The sequence below is a fragment of the Carassius auratus genome, chromosome 34 (genome assembly GCF_003368295.1).
Source record: "Carassius auratus strain Wakin chromosome 34, ASM336829v1, whole genome shotgun sequence".
NCBI classification, from domain to species: Eukaryota; Metazoa; Chordata; class Actinopteri; order Cypriniformes; family Cyprinidae; genus Carassius; species Carassius auratus.
The window spans coordinates 17046681-17073318 of record NC_039276.1 but is presented as its reverse complement, the minus strand read 5'-3'; the positions used below and the strand labels follow the sequence as shown (position 1 = coordinate 17073318).

The window sequence follows — 26638 nt, the reverse complement described above, 5'->3', positions numbered from 1 at the left end:
ACTTTAGCCGATAACTGAAGCACCAGATTTAAGTTTCCATTCGTAACTGCTGTCAAATATGACAAAATATTTCAAAAGGTGACTTGTAAAGATAACCCAGGGAATTTTAATGTTTGCTTCTGGTCATAATACAAACGAGATCAATACAGAATATAAAGCCTATATTCATTTAGGTGAGCTTAAATCATATACTTTGAAAATATAATCAAGTTAGAGTTTCTTCATTAAACAACTTGAAACTAATTGAACAAAATAACTGGGTGACAAAGTAATGGCATAAGGCTTTTCACACACTATTCTTAATTCTGGTTTAACATCTTAAAACCTGGGTTGAAAAGACTTTTGGCCCTTGGCAAAACAACTGTGAACTGGCAGCACCTTCAACCCTGGGTTATGAAAGATATGGTTCAGAACAGGGCTGGCACTGCTTTTAAAGGGTTAACTCTAAACTGCAGTAGCAAAGGAATGATGATGTTGTGCCAGAATGTCACAGATGTTTAGCAACAGACAACCAATCAAACTGAGTACTTACCTCATTAAACATTCATGGGAGCTGTACAGTTCCAGAAACATTCACAAGATCTCAATAGTTGTTTAGATTCAGCTTATAAGGGAAAAATGTGAAAAATGTACAATGACGACAACCTGTATTTAAAGAGACGATGAAGTGATGAGTCTACCAATTAAATACTATCCCACAGTATAGCACAAGTGGGTCCCAATTCTGACTCTGGAGCGCCCTCAATGTGTCATTTATTTTAATGTGATGTCAGGCTATACTGATTTAAATTATATAGTCTCAGTCTATATTGATTTGGAAAATATATTTATCTTAAAATCCTATATTGCCTATTCCTAGTGTGCATCCAATCAAAAAAAAGAGCACAACTCCCTGTCACAAATAGTGTAATCAAAAGGAAAAAATTTATGTCAAAAATGCTTTTCTCCTGCAATGTTTTTTTCTTATTTGGCAGACTCTGATAACCAACTTCCCAGCAGCAACAGAGTTGGACTTGAGGAATGCCATTGGGAAGCATTTTAAACATGAAATAAAACCAACAGTTAATTAACCAGCAAAATGGTTAACCTGTTTTATTTTACTTTGTCATTTATACACAATGTTTAAATGTTAATGCTCTGGATTTGTATTAGATTTATTATTTTGAAATATCTTAAGCCATTTAAAAAAAATATATTCTTTCATTCTTTATATATATTTTTTTATTTATTTATTTTTCATTCTTACATTGTTTTTATCATTTTGTATTATCTTAAGTTGTCCAAGTTGTTACAAACATTTATTTTCATAATAAAAATTATATATTTACTTTGTTATGATGGAATGATGGCTATCATTACTTCTTATTACTCAAAAAAGGTTCTCACAAATGGCAAATTCATGAGAACCTGTTTGAGTAAAAAGAATCCTTAAGCCATTATTTTGTTATAAGGCTACCACTGTGTCTGAGCTCCACAGGTTTAATGTTACCTGGCGACACCCATAGATATGTATATACACTCACTGGTCACTTTATTAGGTATTAGGTACACCTTGTTTCCGGGGTGGGCCTCACCTTTTGCCTTCAGAACTGTCTTAATTCTTCGTGGCATAGATTCAAAAAGGTGTAAGAAACATTCCGCAGAGATTTTGTTCCATATTGACATGATTGCCTCACACAGTTGCTGCAGATTTGTCAGCTGCACATTCATGATGTGAATCTCCACAACATCCCAAAGCTTGTATAATGGATTGAAATCTGGTGACTGTGGAGGCTATTTGAGTAAAGTGAATTAATTGTCCTGTTCAAGAAACCAGTCTGAGATGATTTGAGCTTTGTGACATGGTGCATTATCCTGCTGGAAGTAGCCATCAGAAGATGGGTACACTGCAGTCATAAAGTGATGGACATGTTCAGCAACAATACTCAGGTAGGCTGTGGCATTCAAAAAATGCTCAGTTGGTGCTAAGAGGCCCAAAGTGTCCAAAGAAAATATCCCCCACACCGTTACACCACCAGCAGCCTGAACCATTGAGACAAGGCAAGATGGATCCATGAATGTCGCAGCAGAAATCGAGACCCATCAGACCAGGCAACATTTTTTCCAATCTTCTATTGTCCAATTTTGGTGAGCCTATGTGAATTGTAGCTTCAGTTTCCTGTTCTTAGCTGAAAGGAGCGGCACCTGGTGGGGTCTTCTACTGCTGTAGCCCATTTACTTCAGGGTTTGATGTGTTATACGTTCAGAGATTGTATTCTGCATACATTGGTGGTTACGAGTGATTATTTGAGTTACTGTTGCCTTTCTATCATCTCTAACCAGTCTGCCCATTCTCCTCTGACTTCTGACATCACAAGGCATTTTCGTCCACACAACTGCCGCTCCCTGGATATTTCTCTGTAAACCCTAGAGATGGTTGTGTGTGAAAACCCCAGATCAGCAGGGGTCAGCAGTTTTTGAAATACTCAGACCAGCCCGTCTGGCACTAACAACCATTCCACATTAAAAATCACTTAAATCCCCTTTCTTCCCCATTCTGATGCTCGGTTTGAACTTCAGCAAGTGTCTTCACCACATCTATAGAAGCCAAAAAAAAATTTAGTTGCTGCCATGTGATTGGCCGATTAGTAATTTGTGTTACCAAGCAATTAAACAGGTGTACTTAATAAAGTGGACAGTGAGTGTATATATGGGGACACAGAGCAGTCTTTGCCAGACTAGCGTCAACAAAAATCTTTTCTCAGTGCATTATAGTTGATCTTTGGGTATAAAAACGTCTACGTCACATCCTCAATGGAAGATTGTACTTGAGCTAGATCAGAATGAAGTGTTACATTCAAATCTGAGGCGAATTAATGAATCCTGAATCCTCTTTTCTCTTATTAAAGGCAAAGGCTCGCTTATTAATATTCATAAGACAGTCCTCGCCATTGGAACGTTACCTGGCGAAAACGTCACGACCTAATTCATATACACGAGCCAAATTGCTATTGGAACATTTCGGGGCGACGTCACACGACGTTATTAAAATTCAAAAGCTAAACTCAGCGCGTTGCGTCAAGTGTAGAGAGACTAACGGACCGCTTGAGGGTGCTGCGAGATACACACAAGGGCTAGCGCTGTCACGGTGTGACCCCCGACCGAGAGGAGGAGGAGGAAGAGGAGGAGAAGGAGGAGGGACTTACGTGGAAAACAAGCAGAAAATCTGGCAGAGGCGACAGTGAGCAAGCGGCTAGCAATGGAGAGATACGAGTGAATGGTAAAAGGGGTGAATCGTGCAGTCGCGGGAGCATGATCATATGGACAGAGCCCAGCATGCACCAAGTCTCTGTTAGTAATCTTTCAAATCTGACGCAAAAGGGGTGGACGAAACACAAGAGCGAAAACAAAGGCGCTTTGGTTTGAACAAAATACATCTGTAAAGAAGAGGGATATTTGGTGAGCAACAATTTTCAGTTTTAAAAAGAAACCGCGCATCACACGCAGGGTGACGCTACAGTTGTGCTGTTATGTATTGAACGAATCGATCTGATGTGTGCTGCTGTGATGCACTTCTGCAACATTGTTCAAAAGGCTGATGGAAATCCAGATTGTTATGCACGAAATTCCACTTGCCTTTTTTGACTCCTCTGTGTCTGATCACTCTCTCTGTCGACAACTGCCCTATTATCTTATCGTCTATATCGAGTTTCGGTTTCCCAATTTTGCAACTTGGTGTTTTCTTCTAGCTGAGACAGTCCAGTGGTCATTCACATGGTCAGGCATGTCCCATGTGAAGGGAACGATGTGTAAAACTAAAGCGAAGTAAACCCAATATTAAGTATAATTCGTATTGTGAAGCTATCATGTATGGCTTTGTAACTGTCTTTTATTTTTATTTCTGATATAAACAATATTGTTGCCTGTTGACAGTTCAGTAAACGTGTATCTTTCCATTTGCCAACTCTTTCAAAGCCGCCCTCAATCATCGCTGTTTAAAAACAAACAAACAGTTTAACCAGTTTGCCATTCTTGGTTGCTGGTTTTAGAGTAGTTTTGGACGCTTCAGTTAGTCAAGCAGTGAGACCAGCTGGCTGACGGTTTTTTATTTATTTATTTTATTGACATAAAGCAGTCAGTTGTCTTCTGCAAAGGTGCATTGCATGGCCTAATGAAGTAGGTATCTGTTGCATATTTTTAGTGTAATATAGGGTAAACTAATCAGATGTTTTCTGATTCCCTGAGCTGCCCATTGTTCAGTCCATTATACCTAATATCGGGTTAAAATGTATAATTTATATCACAACATGACTATTAAACATGTAAAATAAAGAGATATAATCCAGCTTGTGTCTATAAATAACACTGGTATGTCACTCTTTTACTTTAGGCTTCATCGTTCATATTACTGAAAAATTGAGTTCTCATCACTACCCTATTAAATGAAAAGATTTACCTTCTAACACTGAGACTGTGCTACTCCAGATACCTGAAGAATATAGTTAGTCTAGCTGCTCATGTAGAGCCAGGCTAGAGTTAAAAATCCTGCTGTAGCACTCTGTGTTTGTGTTAAATAAACTGAGCAAGAAAGACTGAGATGGAAATGTTGAGGGTTTTTTTTTTTTTTTGAGTGGAGAGGTGGTGTGTATTTAGATGAGGATGATTAGAAGCGTTGTTTATGCATGAAGGTGCGTTTAATACTGCTTCCTGTGGAGAATGAGATTGTTTATGTGATTTTGTATGAATGAGGGGGGGGGGGCAGGATTCTTTCCTAATAATGTTTGTCCTGCCCTGCTCTGTTCCTCACATTCTACAGAGATGAGAATGACTTTCCCTTTTACTTTTGGAGATTCATTGTTTGTGCTTCACTGTACCACAGAGGCAAACATGGAGAGAGTGAGCTGAATTGAGTGGTGACCACTCAGTTGTCTCATATTTATTTGTCAATAATAAATGACCGAAACTGGTTGAACAGATGAACTGTGCACTTATAAGGTGTGCAGAAAGAGAAAAGAGAAGATGTTGATCACATGCTTTACACTCACCTTTGACCCCTTTTTTTTTCCTAAAGTTGCGGTGCAAAGTCTTGATGCAATGTAAGTCGATTTGAAAGAGTCTCTGCCGAATGCGTACAATTTCTTTTAGTATGATGTTAGGTAATAAGAGGTGGAATTAAGAGGATTGTGCTTCACTCTGACTTCTCTTAGCAAAACTCTGCTGCTTGATTGTTCATATATCATTGAAAAATCTGAACTATATTATCACCTGGCTCTAATCTGCTGCATGCAACTCTAAAGGCTGAAGATATTGCGCTATTATAAACATTTAACATCATGATTTTCTTTTAAGGCTGCTTTTAAATAATGTGTTTTGTGAAACGCATTATACAAATAAAGTTGATTAGACTTATTCTCCAGATTCAGCATTTCAGATGCACTTCATTTTCTTTATATCTGCCTGCTAATTAAAGGAGTAGCACTTGTATGTACAGTAGCTCTCTCCCTTTCCTTGAGTCTGTAAATGCATCTAAGTGAAGAAGAGAACAGAGGTGCATAATTTGTTCTCATTTTTGTTCATTTTCTTTCACTAACGCTTTTAGTTTTTGACCTATTCCATTCAATTGTTGTCTTTCAGGTCCCCCAGTATGAGCCGAGATGGATGGAGAAAGAAAGCCAGTGAAGATGATGGGTGGGCAGGACGGGTAACAGTCTTTTGTTCTTTATTGTGAAATGTGTTTATTATTGAAAACAGGAAGGCTCAGCAGCTGTTTTTTTCACAGTTGAGTCGTCCTCTGACATGCTGTGTTATTTTTCCAGGCTACCGCTGTAAACACTGTAAATTATTATTTTTTACTTGTCCTTAAATTCCCTCATAACTGTTGACTGCCTCTCTACCAGTCAAACATCCCCCTTCATGTTAGAACTTGTGTGTGTGTGTGTGTGTAAGTGTGTCTGTTACTGCTGAAATCTAGACAGGTTCCATTCGTATAACACCAGTGAGTAATCTCAATTTTCCTCACTAGTGACCAGCACCTCTACTCTGCCACCACAGAGGCGAGAGATTTGATAGGCTTCAATGTCCTCGTGTTTCTCAGGCATTAGCAGAACCACACTAGTATAAACCACTCCAAGAGCAAGTCTTCACTGATAACATTTCTCAATATTTGCCTATATTATGACGATCATAATGTGTTGCCACCAAATTTGAGAACCGAAAGGGTGGAGTTTGTATAATTTGTTGATTTTCAGTTAATAATGCAGTGATTTGCAGGAGTAATAATAACAGACCTTGGATCTCATGTGAAAGGGAGTTTGCCGGTGCATGTACAGTATGACAATTGTTTTGTGCAGAATTTTTTTGTTTAATTAAACACAGCACAGTCGTTGCCTACAGGCCTTGTGTGTTTTCATATCTCAGGTTATATTAATTAGGTTCATGGGAATTTCCTGTCAGTACAGGTGGAGCGAGTGAGTATTGTGGAGTATTGTGTGTGTGTGTGTGTGTGTGTGTGTGTGTTTATTGGTTCAGTCTCAACTCCTGAATCCCAGCGTTCCATCCGTTGCCATGGAGACAGAGAGTCGCCGTGCCAGCAGGGCAGACTTGCACCTCCAGTCTCATTGAATGTCTGAGGCGTAATCAAACGCTTGTCAGCCAGACGCTGCACGTTTTCCTTTGTGTGCATGTCTGTTTTGCAGTCTGTTCATTTTTAAAGGGGTTAGAATTGTTGTTTATGCTATAAGTCTGCTTGGTCAGTGTGTGCTTTGTGTTTTGGTCTGATCTTATGAGGTTGTGTTGATGTCAATGGGATTTTTTTTCTTTTAATTGGGATTTTAAATCAAATTAACATCACAGTTTTGTTTGTTTGAAATTTTTTAGGGCGGTTACATGGCTGCAAAAATCTCTAAGCTTGAAGAGCAGTTTCAGAAGGACGCCCCGAGAGAGAGGCAGAAAGATGGAACGTCCTCCTGTATCTTCAGCGGTGTGGCTATCTACGTCAATGGATACACAGGTCAGACCTCCCCCAGCACTGGTGCTGTGATAACAAAAGTGAACAGGAAAACTACTTTCTTCCTGGCTTGGGATCATTGGAGCATCATCATCATTATCATTAACAATTATTATTTTTTATTCATAATTATTCATGTTAATACTAACATTTAATAAGAAAATAATTATTACATGTTTTTATAGACATTCTTCTTTTTATTAATGACATTTTCTCATTAATATTAATAATACTCATAATTAATAACAGTATTATTGTTTACTTGTTTTTATATACATGTATATGCTAAATTGATTGGAAAAATGAAGTTGAATGATTCTGAGGGAATGTTGCTGGCTGGACTCGAGCCTGTGTTTCCCATCTGAGCTCCTTTGCTGAACGTGTCAGGAGAATGAGCGCTGCACTGTCTTGGTTTATGTTTATTTGTGTGTAGATCCCAGTGCGGATGAGCTGCGCAGGCTGATGATGCTGCATGGTGGACAGTTCCATCTCTATTACACTCACTCCAAAACCACACACATCATTGCCACCAACCTGCCCAACAGAAAAATACAAGAGCTCAAGGGAGAGAAAGTAGTGCGGCCAGAGTGGATCACAGACAGGTGTGTGTGTTTGTTTACACTTTGCAGGTTAAAGAAGCACACTATTATACGAATACTAATTTTTTTAAAACAATTTTGCTTTTGTGCAGTATAAAAGCAGGCCATCAACTTTCGTACGTCCAGTATCAGCTCTATACCAAGCAAAAAGGCTTGAAGTTTTCCAGTGTTTGTGTACGGGGAAAGCAGGATCCGTCATCCAGCCATGAACCATCCAAACCCAGTCTAAACCACCCCCAGTCAGACAGCATCAAGCCTCAGCCCAGCCACACTCAAACCCTCTCTAGAGAGGTTCTCAAATCCACTCACGCTAACCACAAAGATAACTTCACTGAGCGACGCAATCATCAGCTAGACGTCAGATTGTGAGTATGCTTTATTAACAGGGCACACGTGACTGTGACAGGCTGCATATGTTTTAAAGAAAGAAAACATTCTACTGTTTTAAGATCCGAGATATGACTTGTAGCACAACAAATTCATTTTATTTGTTTTAACATTTTTTAATTGATCATATCATCCATTTTTGGGTTGTACATTGGCCGATATTGGATATTTGGCTGCACATTTTGATTTCCACAATTTTTTGTTTGCTGTGATGTAACAGGTTCAAAAAAACATTAATAATTAAAAAAGACTGTTAAATATGACTGTTTTTACATATAACACTACAATAGTAAAATAGTACATAATAAACAATAAAATGGTAAAGAATCCATTTATCAGTTATCCACCATAACAGGAAAATAACTTCTCAATTTATTGTTATCAGCCTGCTGGTCAGATAAGACTGCTCCAAGGCCAAGTTTTAACATCCCCCTTGTATACTTAAAGAAAAACATTTGGGTAATTATTTAATATCATATCATCTTGTCATTTTTCTTTTTGTCTGGCAGAAATGGTTCCTGTAGTATAATCTCTGAGGAGGATGCAGAGAGGCCTAGAGTTAATGGGATTCATGATGAAGATGATGATGATGATGATGATGACAAAACCTGTGCCCTTTTGCCAAAAGGCTCACAAAACACTTTATTAACTAACGGAGATGTACACTCTGTAAATGCTGCCTTAAAGCCTCAGGACTCTTTTGCAGAACTTCAGCTTCATGTTGTTGAGACAGGGTCCCATCAGTCTCACCTCCCACAGACTGAAAGCAGGGATCAGGAGGAGCCCAGCTGCTCTTCTGCTGGGTCAAAAGCAAATTCCCATCAGAGGTCCTTAATATCCACTGCCAGTCCTGCGAAGCAGCCTGGTCTTCACAATATGCAAAAGGACCTTCATCCAAAACCAACATCTAATCCAGGAACTTCAGCTGCTCCTCAAAAGGGGAATCTGCACGATCAGACAAGAGTTCGCCTAAATGGGAGCCATCTCATGACCCCTGACTCCTCCACTCTTGCAGACTCTAGTAATCAGGCAGGAAGGTCGGGGAAGGGAACAGAGGATGGAATCATATCAGAGTTCTTTTCTCACTCAAGGCTGCATCATATTTCTACGTGGCGGAATGAGTTCTCAGAGTATGTGAACGCCCTTCAGAGCAGGAGTCGAGCTGCAGGAGGAGCTGTTTTCTCTGGAAAAGAGAAACTGAAGAAGCTCAAAGCTAACTGCAGTTCAGGTGTGTCTTTGTGGTTTATTTTTGTGTATTTATGTTGTTAAGAAGCAAGTGAATGGAGCAGCATTTTGCAAGAAAACAAAACAAACACATTTTTGTCTCTTTTGCCCAGGTTCCTTAATGGCTGCTCCTCAGGTACGTCAGTCCTGCATTCTTCATGTGGATATGGACTGCTTCTTCGTGTCCGTGGGGATCAGACACCGACCAAATCTCAAAGGTACATTTCAGTGAGTTGGAATGAAGTGCTGACGTTTCTTGTTAGAGCTTGTTGACTTTGATAGCTCCTGATAAACTGAGCTTTACTGATGGTCAATCTGTACTCCAGGGAAACCGGTTGCGGTGACAAGTAACCGCGGTCCAGGCCGTGTTGCAAAGCGAACTGGTGCAAATCCTCAGCTCGAGTTTCAGTACTATCAGAGGAAACAGAAACCGTACCGAAAAGGTAAACCCAGATTCTAGAAGAAAGCTGCTGGTTAAAATTAGCTTGAAGTCTAGAATTAATTTATTATACTTGTTTTTTTTTTGTGTTTTTCTTCAAGTTTTAATCTAGGAGACCATTGTTCTTTCTGTTTTAGAGAAAACGGATGGGGATCTCGAGATGACCCTGTCTCCACAACGTGATGAAGTTCCCAGTAATGGAGTGGATCTGGACCTGGCTGCTCTTTCTATGGCAGAGATTGCATCTTGCAGTTACGAGGCCAGGTATTCATAGTAAACATGCTTCATGAACCAGAATACTACAGTATGACTTCCATCAGTACCTGTTACTCTGTTTTTCTCTCTTACAGGCAGGCTGGTGTGCGAAACGGCATGTTCTTTGGCCGGGCTAAGCAGCTCTGTCCTGATCTGCAGTCTGTCCCTTATGACTTCCAGGCATATAAAGAGGTGGCACTGTCCATGTATGAGACCCTGGCCAGGTACAACATGTAACTATTGTTTGGATTGCTATGTTATTCCTAATCCCAGCAGACAAATGCATCAATTGGGTTGCTTCATGTTTGCTTGTTTTATAGTTACACTCATAACATTGAGGCGCTGAGTTGTGACGAGGCGCTGGTAGATGCCACGAATCTTCTGGTTGAGCTGGGGGTTACTCCTGATGATCTGGCACGAGCCATCCGTGAAGACATAAGGGAGAAGACTGGTTGCTCTGCCTCAGTTGGAATAGGTAAGAGAATTTATTTAGTGACCCTTATTTTGTTCCAAACCTTTATGACTTTTTTTTTTCTGTAGAACACGAAAGGAGAAATAAAATAAAAATTGCTGCTCTCTCTCATTCTCTTTCCATGCAATTACAGTGAATAAGAATTTTGAAAGGATGCAAAAGTGCCATAAATTTATTATATAACTCATGAACTATATTCCTTAAGCCTTCTAAAGCCAAATGACACAATTGTGCTTCTCCTGAACATGCCAAAGTCAGGTACAGCAAACCTAGTCCCCATTTACTTACTTTTAACTTGAAAAGAGAGTTTGGGGTATTCTTTAAGAAAATCACCTTTCACACAAGTCATAGAGGTTTGAACAACATGATGGACATGAAGCTGAATGACAATGTGTTATTGTAATGAAGTTGCTAGTGCTCTTTTATCTCTCTTTTAAGCTTTTGTAACTTCCCTTCTACTTCTTATTAGGTTCCAACATCCTTCTTGCTCGGATGGGAACTCGTAAGGCAAAACCAAATGGGCAGTACTTCCTCAGATCAGAAGAAGTGGATGATTTTATCAGGGATCAACCTGTCTCCAGTTTGCCAGGTAAGAACAGAGTATCTTACATTCACTAGCATTCAAAAGTATAGGTAGTTTGTTACGATCTTTTAATGTTTTTGAAAGTCATCACTTTTTCTCACCAAGGTTGCATTTATTTTATTAAAAAGTACAGCAAAAGCAGTAATACTGTGAAATAATATTTCAAAATTAACTGTTAAAATAAGTTCTCTTTTAATATACCGTATTTTTCGGACTATAAGTTGCTCCTGAGTATAAGTCGCATCAGTCCAAAAATACGTCATGATGAGGGAAAAAACATAAGTCGCACTGTACTTTAAGTCGCATTTATTTAGAACCAAGAGAAAAAATTACCGTCTACTGCCCCCAGAGGACGCTCTATGTATTCAGTGTGGACTACAGGAGCACTAGGCAGCATAGAGCGCCCTCTCGTGGCTGTAGATGGTAACGTTTTCTATTGGTTCATTTCTCTTGGTTCATGTCAAATTAATTTTGATAAGTCGCACCTGACTATAAGTCGCAGGACCAGCCAAACTATGAAAAAAGTGCGACTTATAGTCCGGAAAATACGGTACTTTATTTAGCCCTTACTCCAATCTTCAGTGTCACATAATCCTTCAGAAATGATTTGAATATGCTTGTGTTCAAGACACATTTCTAAAACTATGGAAAACAGTCATTATGCTTTTTGTGGAAACTGACATTTCTTTTCAGGATTCTTTGAAGAATAGAAAGTTTAGAAGAACAGCATTTAATTGAAATTAATTTGTAACATTGTAAATGTCTGTCCTGTCACATTTGATCAATTTAATGAATGCTTCCTGAAGAAAAGTATTAATCTCAGTGGTCTGAAACTTTTGAATGGTAGGGTATTTCAATCTGAATGCAGTGTTTTACAGTGTAATTTATTGCTGTATGTGAGGACCGGTTCTTCTGTGTTCTTATGTGCAGGTGTGGGTCGCTCAATGAGCTCCAAGCTGACCTCCCTCGGTGTGAGTACCTGTGGTGACCTGCAGCAGTTGTCCATTTCTCGACTGCAGAGGGAGTTTGGGCCACGGACAGGACAGACACTTTTTCGCTTTTGCAGAGGACTGGATGACAGGCCTGTGCGCAGCGAGAAGGAGAGGAAGTCCGTGTCTGCTGAGATGAACTACAACATTCGGTTCACACAGGTTTTGAAGTTACAACAATCATTGCAAATCATCCTGTATCTGTCATCTTCCTCAGTCCGTTGACCTCTCTCATAAGTTTTCCATTATCTCTAATACTTTACTAGGTTGAAGAGGCGGAGTCTTTCCTTACCAACCTATCTAAGGAAGTGCAAAAGAGGATGGAGGGGGCGGGGCTTAAAGGTCGCCGGATTACATTGAAGGTCATGATGCGGAAACCAGGGGCTCCAGTAGAGCCAGCCAAATATGGTGGCCATGGGATATGTGACAACTTTGCCAGGTGACTTGTTTATGGGTAGTGATCTGATACAGATCATTTCTATTGTGACATACATTTGAGTGAAATGGATTATTAAAGAAAAACGACTGGTTCAGTTTGTGGTTGTTGATTGACTGGAGGCAGATCTGAATGCAAGCTTGCAGCTGATTTGTAAGAAACTGTGGTGTTTAAGTGGACTAATGAGTACAGTTTCAAGTTATAACATTTTGATTAAGAATTATGGGGGGAAAAAAGAAACCTGCATGGATGAATCATTCACAGTAAGTTCAATAACGTGCATTTAGAAAACTGTCTGAATTTCCATTTAAAATTCTGGCTAATACTGATGTTGTGGTCACTATTAAAATTCTATACAATTTTGTATAACTAAAAAATACAAATAAAATCTGATATTTTATATGCTTATATGCTAGATTATAAGTGGATTTAGCCATCACAACATTGTAACCCACATAATGAAAACAAACTTATAATATCTAATAACTTTGACAGCAAAGGTATAGTAGTTAAAATTTAAAAAGCAGAAAAAAACCTCCAATATCAACCGATATAGATTTCATTAACTTAAATTTAAATCTTTAATATTGACTGATAACCAAACTCTATCTTTGATATATGTTTGATATTTTTGCATTACTGTCACATTGCAGGTCAGTTTTACTAGCTCAGCCCACTGACAGTGGTCAGCTGATTGCTGCAGAGGCCATTAAGCTATTCTATGCCATGAAGCTGGATGTAAAGGACATGAGGGGAGTGGGACTGCAGGTGCAGCAGTTGGAGGGATCATATGCAGACCCATCAGGACAAGGGCCCTCTCGTGGACGCTCGATCAAAGACCTGCTGCTGGCCAAACAGCCTGCCCACAGCCCCAGGAAAGAGCCTCTAGCACAAGGTTGGAGCAGTGTGATTTAGGACCAAGTTCTACAAATCCAGCTAGACTAGCTCAAATCAGATCTAATCCTTATCAATCATCCCTACTGGTCACTCTGAAAACCTTGATTTTTCTGCTCCGGTGTGTTTGATTAGAGTTGGAGCTAAACTCTGCCACAGCCAGAATTGAAAAACCCTGGATTTATAGGATATGAAGTCTAGGATTCATTTTGCTATGTAACTCTTAACATAGCTTCCTTGTTGCTTGTTTTTTAGATGGTTTATCTGAACCTTCTTCATCCAGAGCTTTCTCCTCCAATCAGGAGAGAGTTACCCCTCCATCATCACCACCTTCCACCAGCTCGGATCCAATGCCTGGAACAAGTAAAGGAGGTCTTCACCATCCACACACCCCCAACCATGTCAGGACATACCTAAACGTCAGCATTGAGGTGCCATCCCCCTCTCAGGTTGGATTCTCCTCACTAGAATGCACCTCAGGAACAAAGAGTAGAGAACTTCTGTTTTTTTTTGTGTTTTTTTTTTTCAAGTGACACAAATGTAGTATTTCCTGTTGGTGCAAATTTAGTTTGTAGCCCGTAATGTGTCCTTAAAAATGGATGTATTTATCATTTTGCAGACAATAGGGATGACATCAAGCTTTGTGTGGTTTCTTTGTTTATTTATTTAGAAAATTGTTTATTGACTGTTTACAGCTTCGTCTTCTATAGACTATGCTTAATATCCTGACAACAAAGTCTTTTTGAGTTTTATTTAAAAAAGATGCCTCCGATTGATCAAAAGTTTGTTTACAAAATTTCAAATAAATGCTGTTCTTTTGAACTTTGCTCATCAAAGAATCCTGAAAATATATCAGCAGCACAGCTGTTTTCAGAAATGAATAATCGGCATATTGGAAATATTTTTGATTAAGTGACATTGGAGACCAGAGTAATGGCTGCTGAATTCTCAACTTTGCGATCACAGGAATAAATTGCATTTTAAAATATATAAAAATGCTAAATGTTATTTTATATATATATATATATATATTGTGATTTTAAATGGTAACTTTCACAGTACTGCTGCTATTTTTAAATAAATGCAACTTATTTAAAAAACTAATTCAGTTTTTTTTTTTCTGACCTCAATCTTCTGAATGGTAACATATCAAATGAAATGCAAGTGCATGTTTTCCCTCTTGTTTCAGGTGGACCAGTCTGTTTTGGAGGCTTTACCTCTAGACATAAGGAAACAGGTGGAGCAGTCCTGGAGACACAGAGAGGAGCAGCCCAGCACCTCATTTCATCCCTCAACCCCACCTCGAACATCCTCATCTCCACCTCCTGGTCCATCACTTGGCACCCTTGTACTGCAGCTCCAAAACCAGCCAGGTCAACCATGCACAACGGGCATTATACTAGAGCTCCCCGATTTCTCTCAGGTACATGCTGTTAACATTGCAACCACAGGGGGAAAACGTGGTAAAATTGTGTTACGTTGACCACCAGAAACTAGTATTTTATATCTCCTAACACACCTGAACTTTTAACAGGTTGACCCTGAAGTGTTTGCAGCTCTTCCCAGAGAGCTTCAGGATGAGCTGTGCTCTGCTTATAGAAACAAGGGAAATGCTCAAGCCCAGGCTCAAGCTCAAGGCAGTGCTGGTGAGTAAAAATCAAAAGGGGTGGGCAAGATATCTGGATCAATAAATCACAGAATTATCTCATTAACTTCACTAATTCAGTGTTACTCTAACACTCTGTAGTGTGTACACATTATAAGTGTTCACTTAAAACATATATATATATATATATATATATAATATTTGCCAGTAAATGACATTTGCTCTAAAATAATAACTTTCAAGCCTATCAATGTAATGTTGATGTAATCAACCACTCCAACTCGCCAAACACAATGTCTCTAACCTTTGTCTCATTTCTTTAGTGGAACAAAAAAAAACATTTCCTCAACTAAAGCAGCCTGTGGTGGGGAAATTAAAGCGCCGTTACAAAAAGAGAAATGCTAGTCCTGCCAAAAAGGGTCCAAGCCCACTAAAGAAACTGTTTCCTGAAAACAGCCCTGCCAAATCCAGCCCCTCCAAAACACTTCCTCTGCCACCCATACATCCAGACCTCAAAGTAAGCCTGTAATCCAGTTATAATATTCTTCTGTTTATCTATTATATCTTCAGCCACTTGATGCGCTTTAAATACATCTGTATTAATTTGAGATGTTTCTGGTTGGTAGACTGAAAATGTACAGTGCTTATCCTCTCCGAGCACAGATGTCCTGGAGACGCTGTCCAAATTGAATCCCCGCCCAGTCCCAACCCTAGCCGGAGCTTATGAGTTCAGTGACATCAGAACTCTGCTTAGTGAATGGGTCACCACCATCTCAGGTATGGACGAACAACAAGACCTTTTTAAATTACCAGTATATATTTGAATTGTGCATTTGGTTTAATTGTTGATGTTACGTATTCACAGAACCAATGGAAGAGGACATTCTCCAGGTGGTGAAGTACTGCACAGAACTCGTGGAAGATAAAGACCTGGAGAAACTCTACCTTGTCATCAAATACATGAAGAGGTATTGCTCTGAATTCTCCCTGACTATTCCATATAAATAAACACAAGTACATTCTAAATCTCACCAGTAGTATTAATACACTACTTTACCAAAAGTGACATCAAAGAGATGTATTGTTACTGTTCCTATTTCAAGTAAATACTGTGCTTTTGAACTTTATATTCATCAGATAATCTTGAAAAAAATGTCACTGTTTCAACATTCTACTTATCAATGTTTCTTGAGCTCCAAAATCAGTATATTAAAATGACTTCTAAAGGATCATGTGAGAATAATGACTGCTGAAGATTCTGCTTTGCCCACACAATGGAATAGATTTCATTTTAAAATAAAATCGAAAAAGGTTATTTAAAATTGTAGTATTTTTTTAATAGGACTTTTTTTTTTTTTTTTAGGGGTGCATGATAAATATCGGCCAATAATTCATGCGCATCTTGTCAGTAAACTGGAACATGGATTTTCACAGCTTGTCAGTTAACTACGGCTCAGAGCAGCGTTTACTACACAATGTGAAATACAATGTGATAGAATTTACCGCTGTTTAGAAAACCGGCTTTACTGACAAGTTGCACATTAATTATTGGCCGATATTTATCGTGCACCTCTAACTATTTTTACAGTATTTTGATCAAATAAAAATGCAGCCTTGGTGAGCATAAGAGACTTCTTTCAAAAACATTTCAAAATCTTACTGACCCCAAACCTTTTTGAACCGTTAGTTTAGGTTGACTGGGCCTTTCATTGTTTTAACTGTTGGTTTCAGACTTATGCAGCAGTCCTCGGAGTCTGTATGGAGCATGGCCTTTGACTTCATCCTTGACAATGTGCAGGTAGTGGTACAACAAACCTATGGTAGCACTCTAAAGATCACATAGGAGGACCCTCCCAACCTTAGTCACTGTGACATCAGCCCAGACCTGCCACCTCATAATGTTGTGTGAGAGAGACAACACTCGAGTCTGCCCATCATCGTAGCATTGCTCGTCCTCTTGTGAAATCACCGATTTGAGCTTCTCAGAGAACACAGAGGATTTCAAGATCACGCTGATGATGATGAGCACACCAGCTACATTCAGAAGCAGCTGAACACTGAACTTTTCTTTCATCATGATGTCAGTTCTCCAGACTAATGTCTAGAGGTATTTTGGTAACATTTTTCAATCAGGTTGTGTTTGTTAACATTAGTTAATGCATTAAGTGTCATGAACTAACAAAGACAAATTTTTGACAGCATTTCTTAATCTTGGTTATTGTTAATTCATACATTCACTATTTATTAGTTCTTCTTAGCTATTAATGAATTAACCAATAGTAACATACAGTACATTTGTAACCTTTAAAGATGTATATGTAAAAATGAACATTTTACAGCACTTATTAATCTTGGTTAAAGCATTATAGGTTTTTAGCTCACGTTAACTGATGGGTGAATTAATATTCACATGTACAACCTGGTTATAAAATGTTACCAGAACTTTTTTTGAATGTTACAAATGCACTGACTGTCCTAAACCAAGCAGAGCAAGCCTCTTTTTTAATTTCTTTGTTTTTTTCTTGTGTTCATTTCTGGTACTCCAGAACGTGCATTTATCTTAAAATCCTCAGAAATATTTACAGACTTTGTAGCAAAGCAGAACAGAGTGGCATGTTATTTGCCTTTTATGGGTCAGGAAAAGTGGAAATTGGGAAAACAACCTCTTCTATCAAAGTCAGTTTAGCATGTGAATAACATTTTATGTAAGCTAACATTTGTTTTTCTAGAAAAATATCACTCCCTCTTATTGTATGTTTGTCCATATGTGTAAAAGAACGAAGAGAGAGAGAGATACATATTTATGAAGAAAAAGATGAAAGATAAAAAAAAAAAAAAAAAAAACATTAGCCAGGCTAATTTGACTAAATTGAGTTTTAAATGTCCTGTAATGCCTCTCAGTCTTTTAGTCTAAATTTGTGGATGTGGAGCTGGAGGAAAGTAAGGGTTTTTCAATCGGGTGGATATGAACTGTGTAATAGGTCAAAGTGGATACTTCATTACATTATTTTAAATGAAGCATCTTCCTCTCAGTTCTTATTCAGTGTGAGTGGATTTTTGTATATGTACTTTACTCCTCAAAGTTTGTACTTTCTTGGTTTAAAGAAGCTGCTCAAGAGACATACATCTGTTATTATCTCACATTATCATGACATTACAGAGGAATACCTAAAAAATAATATTTGGTAAAAAAAAATCTGTCATGACAGAATGACACGTGCCTGAAGACCTGAAGCTGTGACATAATTTGTATGTTTTCTAAATTTGCAAATAAATTTGGATAAGTGATACTATCTTGTTTTTTTATTTAACTGTTTTTTGTGTGTGTGTTTGTATGTGTATATATATATATATATATATATATATATATATATATATATATATATATATATATATATATATATATATATAATTATTATTATTTATAGATCAGCCTGAAATCGATCTATGAATAATGTCACTAACAATGATAATGTAACAGAAAACATCTCATGCCAAGCTAATTAAATAAGATGCCTAAAAAAAAAAAAAGATAAAGAAAAAAAAAAAAAGGCATTTATCTCTGGTGAAATTTGTGCAGCTGTAGAGGAGTATTTAATGACATTGAGAAAAGTTTCAGCTTGTAGTGGTGTATAATACAAATAAATAATGACACAACACTGAGGTACAAAATGTCATGCAGGAAAAAATAGTAGGCTAAATCGTGTGCACGATTTACTAATTCATTTCCTCACTGTACTAAAACGTGCACACGATTGCGTTCCCTCGATTTACTATTTCGTTCACTCGATTTATAAATTGTGCGCACGATTTATTTATTTTTTCTTACATGTCATGTGCGGGGCTCCGTACAAAATGAACATTTTAATTGAGCATTTGAAGAAGCAGAGTCAAGTACAAAGATAAAGATTTATCAAATTAGTTTTGCATTCATATATTTGTTTATTTTTTACATTTCAAAATATAATTATTGACCGAGCTGCCTTCTGTGTAATGTAGCAAAATATTACAGTTACAGTAACAATAATTATAACTATTGTTTTACTATGGAATGGTTATTTTTATCATTCGTCCAGAAACAATACAGAAATTAAATGACGTGCAATTTTTAAACAAGGTGACTGATTTTTACATTCTTAAAGAACTGTACAATAGACAACTGTACAATAAAACATATATTTTAAAATGTATTGATATTGTTTCTAGATGCGTCTAAAGCGCTACGTCTATGTGCATGACGTGATCAGTCCACGCCTCTAACGTTACGTGAGACCTGCGTCAGTGTGCCGCCTTTTAGAAATCATACGGCTTCGGTAAGTGCTGTTCCCTGACCTACATAAAAAAAAAATAGTCGCACATTTCAAACGTTATGTCGGTTAAAATGATTTCCAGTTTATCGTTGCTTTCCGATTAACCAGGCATCATCTAATTATCAGTCTTTGTTGGCGATCAAAGCTCCCGTTAACACGGTGCGTGGAAGCTAATGCAAAGACGCTAGCGCTAGCACGATTTGACACAAAGCTACACATATCAATTTGAAACTCAACAGTCCATATTTACAATATCTTTTTACATATTGAAATCATCAACTGTTGATTAGACACTAACATAGGATCTAGAAAAAGTAAACCAAGTTGGCATGTTTGTTTTTATGCGGCTGTAGTCAGGCGCTGGGCCACTTCCCGCATCTCTATTGTCAAACTACAGAATGGCCATAAAACCCAGACGTCTATTGATTGTTGTGTGCCACACCTTTCATACGTGAGCAGCATTTGCTTCGTTACATTTCACGCTGTTTGCATTTAAAAAATGTCAAATCAGAACTGTTTACCGAGTACCTTATTGTTTTAATTCAACAGACACCATGATGCTACCAACGTTACTAACTAAAGGCACAAATGCCTTGTTGTTATTAGACCTGTTAGACGTGTGATAAACAGTTATTTAACAACGTTAACTTAATCTAGTATAAAGTGTGTCTCGTTTGATTTATTTGAATAATTCAGTTCACTGTTTATTTTTTTTATTATTATTATTATTTTTAATGGGATGTTCTTTTCTTGTCATTATCTAATTGCAACCAACAATGTGCTGTATTTCTAAGAGGCAGTCAGGTTTTAAGAGAAAATGGCCAGTCAGTCCATGGAGGTTGTAGCGAAGGCTCTGGAGCAGCAGATGCTGCAGTCAGCACGGATAGTGGAAGAGAAGCTGGATGGCGAACTGGAGAAGTTGGAGCACATGGATGAAGATGAGCTGGAGCGACTCAAGGAGAGAAGGCTCGAGGCCCTTAAGAAAGCTCAAAAACAGAAGCAGGTAGCTATTGTAGATGTTTTAAAGAAATCTTGGTCTAAATTTGGAACTGGTTTTAAATGTAGTTTTAAAATGTTTATTCAAAGTGAGTTATCCATATGAAGTGTTTATTACATTGCATTGAAACTCATCCAATAGTGTGATTAAACTCTGTGGTCTGTTGTATGTGTCTGTCCTCAGGAGTGGATATCTAAAGGACATGGTGAATATAGAGAGATCCCAAGTGAGAGGGATTTCTTTTCTGAGGTGAAAGACAGCAAAAATGTGGTCTGCCATTTCTACAGAGATTCTACCTTCAGGTATTTGAGGGCATTTCTTTCTTCTACTAACCCTGCATTTTGTATTATAAATCAATTATGCATACAGATAAGTTAATTTTGTCAGCCATGTTTAATTTGGTCTTTTTTAAACTAATCTTAGTCCTGTGTCTCATATTTTTTTAGTTATTGTGAAATTTATTAGTTATTTATATTAATTATTGTCAACCTTGTCCTATTTTTTTTTTTTTTCAAGTTTTAGTCGACTAAATGTCTGAGCATTTTGTCTAGTTTTTACTCAGTGAAATCTTAGTCACATTTTTGTGATGCTGTATAATGGTTAAACTATTAAAAAAAATTTTTGCATTTCAGGTAGCACACTTTTACCAATAGGCACAAACCAATAGAATGTGGACTCATACACATGGTTTATTTTCTATTGTATGTATTAGTATAGTCTATTTATTATAGAAATGAATATCAAAGACACTCTTACTACAAAAAAAATATATAAACATAAAATTCACATTGGTAATTCCAATAATTTACAATTCCAATAATCTTTCTCTATTAAAACAATAGCGATTGAGAAAGTGCATTTAGGGGTTGTTCGCATATTGCGTCTTTTGCGTGCTCGAGTTTGTTATTTTAAATGTAGGCACGCGGTATGTACACTCATAATTGAAGCAACGTGCAAGCGATTTTTAAATAAATTTAGTAGCAGAGCTAATACAAGCAATTTTTAGTGCTGCAAATCCATTTATCCTTTGTTAAAATGTCCACATCTTCATGGAGAGAGCGCGTCATTGTTGCTTAGCAACGGCAGACGCCTCCTATCAGGAGCGCAAATGCCCGAGCGCTTTGGAAGGAAGGAGAAAAAGCGACGTGCCTAGCATTTTCCATGTGTTTTTAAGCGCGACATGTGAACGGCCCCTTATTCAGCAACCGCAATCACAAACAAAATAGTCGAGATCTCATGACAGAACAGACAGACTGAATGACATTTTAATTTATGTTGAACATCTCAGATGAAGATTTCTAAACTGCAGCTTACTTGGTTGTCAGTGTTTTCAGATCATCATCTGCGCTTTCGCAATGGCTATGTTTACATGCAAACAAATTATCCGTTTGGAATCGGATTGATGGCTCAAAAAAAGCCTTCATGTAAACACCTTAATTTATCCAATTGAGCTCGATCCTAATGAAATTTCGATTGGATTGAAGGGGTGGTTATTCCTCTTCTAATACAATTGAGCATACATGTAAACACTCGATCGGATTGAACCACAAAAATGAGTAGACTGCGCATGTGCAATGACGCAGAAATAACGTAATGACATAATGACGCATGGGACGAGCAGCTCTTCCTTTTACATAAAGTGTTGTATAAATGCGTGTCCTGTCATTATAAAACTCCCCTTTCACTCTGCAACTGTGAAGTGGTGTAGGACAACCTTGTTTTGGTTACTCATCCACAGGCAACATGGTTTGGGTGCGGTGAGGAATTTTTTTTTTTTTAATGTAATAAATGAGCAGCATACCCATTTATCCATAAATGGGTAAATATTAATTCTGCTGTTAAAAACAAATAAAGAAACCCTGTAGGAGAGTGGTTATTATGTGCAAACAGTGATAAACTCTATATCTATGTCATTTTCACTTTCACTATTTATGCAGTGTGTGTGCACGTCAAAAAAAATCTATTGCAATTTGAAGCTTGTGACATATAAACGTGCGCATCAACCCCGGGTCTCGTTCTCTGTACGTCGCTAACTCAGTTAGCTGGATTTGATTGTTGATGATTTGGCATGATCTTGGATTGGTTGGTTCTTCAACGCTCATCCTGGAGTTGCTGTCATAGCAACAGGTCTGTAAACTTAAACCTGGTCGGGAGCAGGGTTATTTCATGTAAACAGGATTAGATCGCATCTTTTTAAGCAGAACTGAAACTTAAAATCTGTCCACTACCACTGCTACTTTATTAGTGGAGTATCCCATTGATCCAGGGAAAATAATTTAAAAATAATAAACAAAATAATTTAAAGATAATATAATGTTGTGTAGTCTTTATACCATATACACAGCAAGTTTTACTCACTGAAAGATTTATTGATCATAAAATAATTATTTCATGATTATATTAATTAGTCTTGCACACAGATAATGTAGAGTTTTGCATTAATTTGAGTGATGATGGCTATTATGAGAGTGGCTTGATGGAGCGCAGGAGATGCAGAGAACATGATCTTGACCCTTAAGAAACTTTCATTAATGCTGTCACGTAACGAACCTGTTCAAATATACAATTTTATTTGAAATTTGAATTGCTAATTACTAAGTTGAAATAAAAATGTAAAGTCTGTACAAATATTAGAAGTTGTGAATATAAATAATTGGGAATAATGTAAAAAAATTTTTAAAATAAAATAAAGTCAGTCCACATTTTCATTTATCTATTATAACATTTATGTAGTTTTGTTCTCTTGGCTGTTTCCTTAGAAAAGTCCAGAGATTTGTCATGTTTTTCGTCAGGTGTCTTTAATTATATGATGTCATTATGTTGCTGTCTTGCCACCTGCCAATTGCTGCACTGCTGATCGCTGCACTGCTAATCGTGGTTTTGAGTATCAATACATAGCCCCTTTTAAACCAAACCATGAACGTGCAGTTATCTCAGATGACTCAGTCCAGCCATACTAATCATCAACAACAGGTGCATTCGAAGAACCAAATTAGCCAGATCCTGATAAGCGAGATGATATCATTTTGGATGTGACATTTCATCTCGGATGTAATAAGCGACATAAGAAGAATGGACCACGATCACTTTTAGTGTTCATGTAAACACTACATTCAGATTCATCAAACAGAATTAATTCAGTCCAGTTGATCCAAAAAGTTTACATATAAACGTAGCCAGTGAAGAGTGAGTTCATGCACATTGTTGCCAGATTGCTAAAATTTAGCAAAACACCAGACAAAAAGTATCCTTTTAACACAAAGTCTCTGATTTGGGGATTTGAATAGTTGATATCTGGCAACCGCACACATGAAAGCTTGCATTTTAGAGGTGTACAGCAGTCCAATTATATTGGTTAATAATACAGTCCAAATTTTTTTTTTTTTTCGAAAACAATTTTTTTTATACATTTAGGCAGTTTATACATTTATTAGTATAAATTAGTATAATTTATTAGTATAAAATTTGTTAGTATTTTATTGTCAACGATTCTGCATGTTGATATAGTCAGTTATCTTTTATTGACCTTATTGTTATCTCGTCATCATCTCTTTTTAGTCATGATGGGGGAAAAAAAAGCTTGTCAACGAACCTTTTTCATCATAGTTTTCGAAATTAACACTTATACAGATATTTTCAATGTTTAATTTTTTTTTTCCCAAAGATGCAAAATTTTGGACAAGCATCTAGCTATTTTGGTGAAGAAACATCTGGAAACAAAGTTTATCAAGCTGAATGTTGAGAAGGCTCCATTCCTAACTGAGAGGCTGAAGATTAAAGTCATTCCAACACTGGCTCTGGTGAAGGATGGGAAGACTAAGGATTATATTGTGGGCTTCACTGATCTGGGCAACAGAGATGACTTCCCTACTGAAGTGCTGGAGTGGAGACTGGGCTGCTCAGGTATCATTAACTACAGGTGAGTGAAGGAGATATGTATCCTATAGTTAAGCAAGACACATGGTGCATGTTAAGGAGCGTGTTGAAAAGAGTCGTGATGTCACAATTCTCCCTATTTATGTGCAAGGATTACACTTTTTTTTTTTTTCATTCAACTACGTTAAGTTTTAAGTTCTGAAACTTTCATTATGTTTTTATTCTAGAGGAATGTACAATAAAACCATTACTGTAAAGTATATGTGTAAATATCAAAAACATTTTGATTCTTTGATATCTTAAAATTTAATTTATCCCTTTGATAGCAAAGCTGAATTTTCAGCAGCCATTATTCCTGTTTTCAGTGTCCCATGATCTTTCAGAAATCATTGTAATATGCCGATTTGGTGCTCAAGATAACATTTATTATTACTGAATAATAATAAAAAATAATATTACTATTATTATTATTTTAATGAATAGAAATTTCACAAGGACAGCATTTTTAATTGCTTTACTGTAACTTCTGATCAATTTAATGTGTCGTCCTCGCTGAATAAAAGTATTAATTTGTTTTTATTTCTTTAATTTTAAATGAAAACTACTTTAACATTTCTGTCTGTTCTCCTTCTAGTGGGAATCTTTTGGAGCCACCCACTGGTAGACAGAAGTCTGGGTCAAAGTTCACCAAGGTGGAGAAAAAGACCATCAGAGGAAAAGGTTATGACTCGGACTCTGAATCTGATGATGATTAGAGGACTAAAACAACAAGCTCCGTCTTTCTCAGGGCTTCCTACATAACAGTCCGAAGTCTTGTAACACCACTTTTTTTTTGTCTTTTTTGCAGTGTCTATTTAATTTCTTCTGTCTCACCTTTGTCTCGTTTGCCCATTTTAAGATGACTGAATACCACCTAATATTGTGTTAATACTTCATTTCACTTTTTTGTTTTAATGTACAAAAGTGAAACTTTTCTGTGGAGCATAATTCTGGTGAAGGTTCTCTCTCTTTAGCACCAATTTATTTTCTAAGGAAGTTTTTGTAAGATGGAACAACAGGAAGCATTTAAATAGTGCAAAGACGAAATCAATATTTTGCCTCTTAATGGACTGATGCTCAGATCAGTGAGCACCAAACAAGTGCCAAGGAAGCAAACTTCTGTATTCCACTAAGGATTGCCACCTCTTTCTCTCATTGATGTGAAGGAAGTGCATTTTCTTTTTCTTTATAGCAGTACATGACATTAAAAATGACATAAAATGCCTGTTTTGCTCATCAATTAAAAATGTTTTTTTTCTGTCCCACTGAACATTAGTCATTTAAATATTACATCTCCTGAGATACTGACACTATCTCTACAAAGGTCTATGACTCAATTTCTATTTCTGCTCAAGTGGTTTCAGGAGACGTTTCACCACCAGCTCCTCTGCTGTTCAGACAGGTGTTAGCCATGTCCTCCTCAGCAGGTAATCCGGAGGGGAGCTTGAGAGGCTCAATCCTGCAGATGAAGATATTATATAAATAAACAAGTTTAATCTAATGGTCAGCAATCATGTTAAAGGGATTTAAAGTGTTGTGAAATGTGTAAATCCAACTTACCTAACTAGGTGCTTAATGATTTTGAGTAGATTGTTCACTGATGGGGTGTTCTTGTGATCACGGGGTTCATGTGCCTGATGATAAAAAAAAAACATGTAATATTTCACTGGAATTTCTTGGTATAATTGTAATTTAAAAAATGGATGATCATCATAAGCCCCAAACTCTTTACAACCTTATTTTCCCAATAGGGTCGTCTCATCGTGCTTCTATTTGCAGTTTATTGGGATGTTCTGGATCACCACCAAACTTGTTTTCTACTTGTCATGTTTTTTGCTCGTTCCTCAAATATCTGCAGGACGAAAATGTGTGATGTCATTACGATCAATTAACCTAATCGAATAAAATGACGCAAGCACATTTGAGCTGTCACAAACCTGTGGAGGAACGCGACTCTTAGTGAATTTAGTTCGACGTGATGTGGCTTGTGTCAGATTCTGCAATGACAGTTTTAAAAAAAAGATGAGTCATCGAATCAGTTATCACGATTTATCCATCGAGGTTAATGATGAAATGTGAAGGGGTCTCACCTTTGTGACACTGGAGGAAGATGCTCGAAGAGCTCGATACAGTCCTGCCATGATTATACACTTGCCTTGACTTCGGAAATACGTAGTAACGTTATTAGCTAGCAAGCTAGCTAGAATTAATAATGTCCAGTAAGTTACAGCACTCAGTAACTGGACTATTTATAGTGGCCAGAACTGCGTGAAGGGATTTGAATGTTATTCACTCAAATACCCACGTTATTGCGAAATGTTAACGGATGAGGGACCATAACAACTAACTATACTACATTGCATGCTTGTATGTCAAAATATGATGACTGGAAACGGAAACGACTCTTTGTGAAGAGTCATTTCAAAATAAGAGTTCCCCGATTCGGAACTTTAGAACAGTTCGTTTCAAATAACCGGTTTAAAAAGTATGAAGTATTCCAAGATTCAGCTACATCGATATAATTTACATTTATATTAAACATTTCTT

The 26638-nt window shown here is 37.3% G+C and overlaps 3 protein-coding genes across 6 annotated transcripts; 2 read left to right on the top strand and 1 right to left on the bottom strand.

Moving 5' to 3' along the window:
• The first annotated feature begins 2733 nt into the window (after positions 1-2733).
• LOC113053380 (DNA repair protein REV1-like) lies at positions 2734-18159 on the top strand. Of its 2 annotated transcripts, XM_026218341.1 has the most exons (22): positions 2734-3438; positions 5614-5680; positions 6856-6988; positions 7419-7587; positions 7677-7949; positions 8481-9199; positions 9309-9413; positions 9522-9638; positions 9772-9898; positions 9985-10113; positions 10210-10364; positions 10831-10950; positions 11875-12095; positions 12200-12372; positions 13023-13264; positions 13519-13712; positions 14453-14686; positions 14798-14909; positions 15193-15386; positions 15496-15646; positions 15735-15837; positions 16601-18159. In XM_026218341.1, exons 2-22 carry the CDS (start codon positions 5624-5626, stop codon positions 16710-16712), a joined length of 3840 nt encoding a protein of 1279 aa, XP_026074126.1. In that variant the 5' UTR covers positions 2734-3438; positions 5614-5623; the 3' UTR covers positions 16713-18159. The 2 variants fall into 2 exon arrangements, 1 of the variants encoding a protein (XP_026074126.1); XR_003277216.1 differs by lacking the exon at positions 16601-18159 and having other exon boundaries at positions 15533-15646.
• A 943-nt stretch (positions 18160-19102) lies between these two features.
• On the top strand, positions 19103-25316 carry LOC113053377 (thioredoxin domain-containing protein 9-like). 2 transcript variants are annotated; one of them, XM_026218337.1, is made up of 5 exons: positions 19103-19182; positions 19974-20182; positions 20360-20478; positions 23841-24095; positions 24687-25316. In XM_026218337.1, exons 2-5 carry the CDS (start codon positions 19997-19999, stop codon positions 24805-24807), a joined length of 681 nt encoding a protein of 226 aa, XP_026074122.1. In that variant the 5' UTR covers positions 19103-19182; positions 19974-19996; the 3' UTR covers positions 24808-25316. The 2 variants fall into 2 exon arrangements, with proteins under 2 accessions (XP_026074122.1, XP_026074123.1); XM_026218338.1 differs by lacking the exon at positions 19103-19182 and adding an exon at positions 19318-19338.
• LOC113053379 (39S ribosomal protein L30, mitochondrial-like) lies at positions 24878-26504 on the bottom strand. 2 transcript variants are annotated; one of them, XR_003277215.1, is made up of 5 exons: positions 26182-26496; positions 26029-26088; positions 25827-25943; positions 25652-25725; positions 24878-25550 (listed from the first exon to the last, which is right to left on the bottom strand). XR_003277215.1 is itself a non-coding variant. In XM_026218340.1 (3 exons), the coding sequence occupies exons 1-3, from the start codon at positions 26230-26232 to the stop codon at positions 25442-25444; spliced, it is 234 nt and encodes a 77-aa protein (XP_026074125.1). In that variant the 5' UTR covers positions 26233-26504; the 3' UTR covers positions 24878-25441. The 2 variants fall into 2 exon arrangements, 1 of the variants encoding a protein (XP_026074125.1); XM_026218340.1 differs by lacking the exons at positions 25827-25943; positions 26029-26088 and having other exon boundaries at positions 26182-26504.
• Positions 26505-26638: the final 134 nt, after the last annotated feature.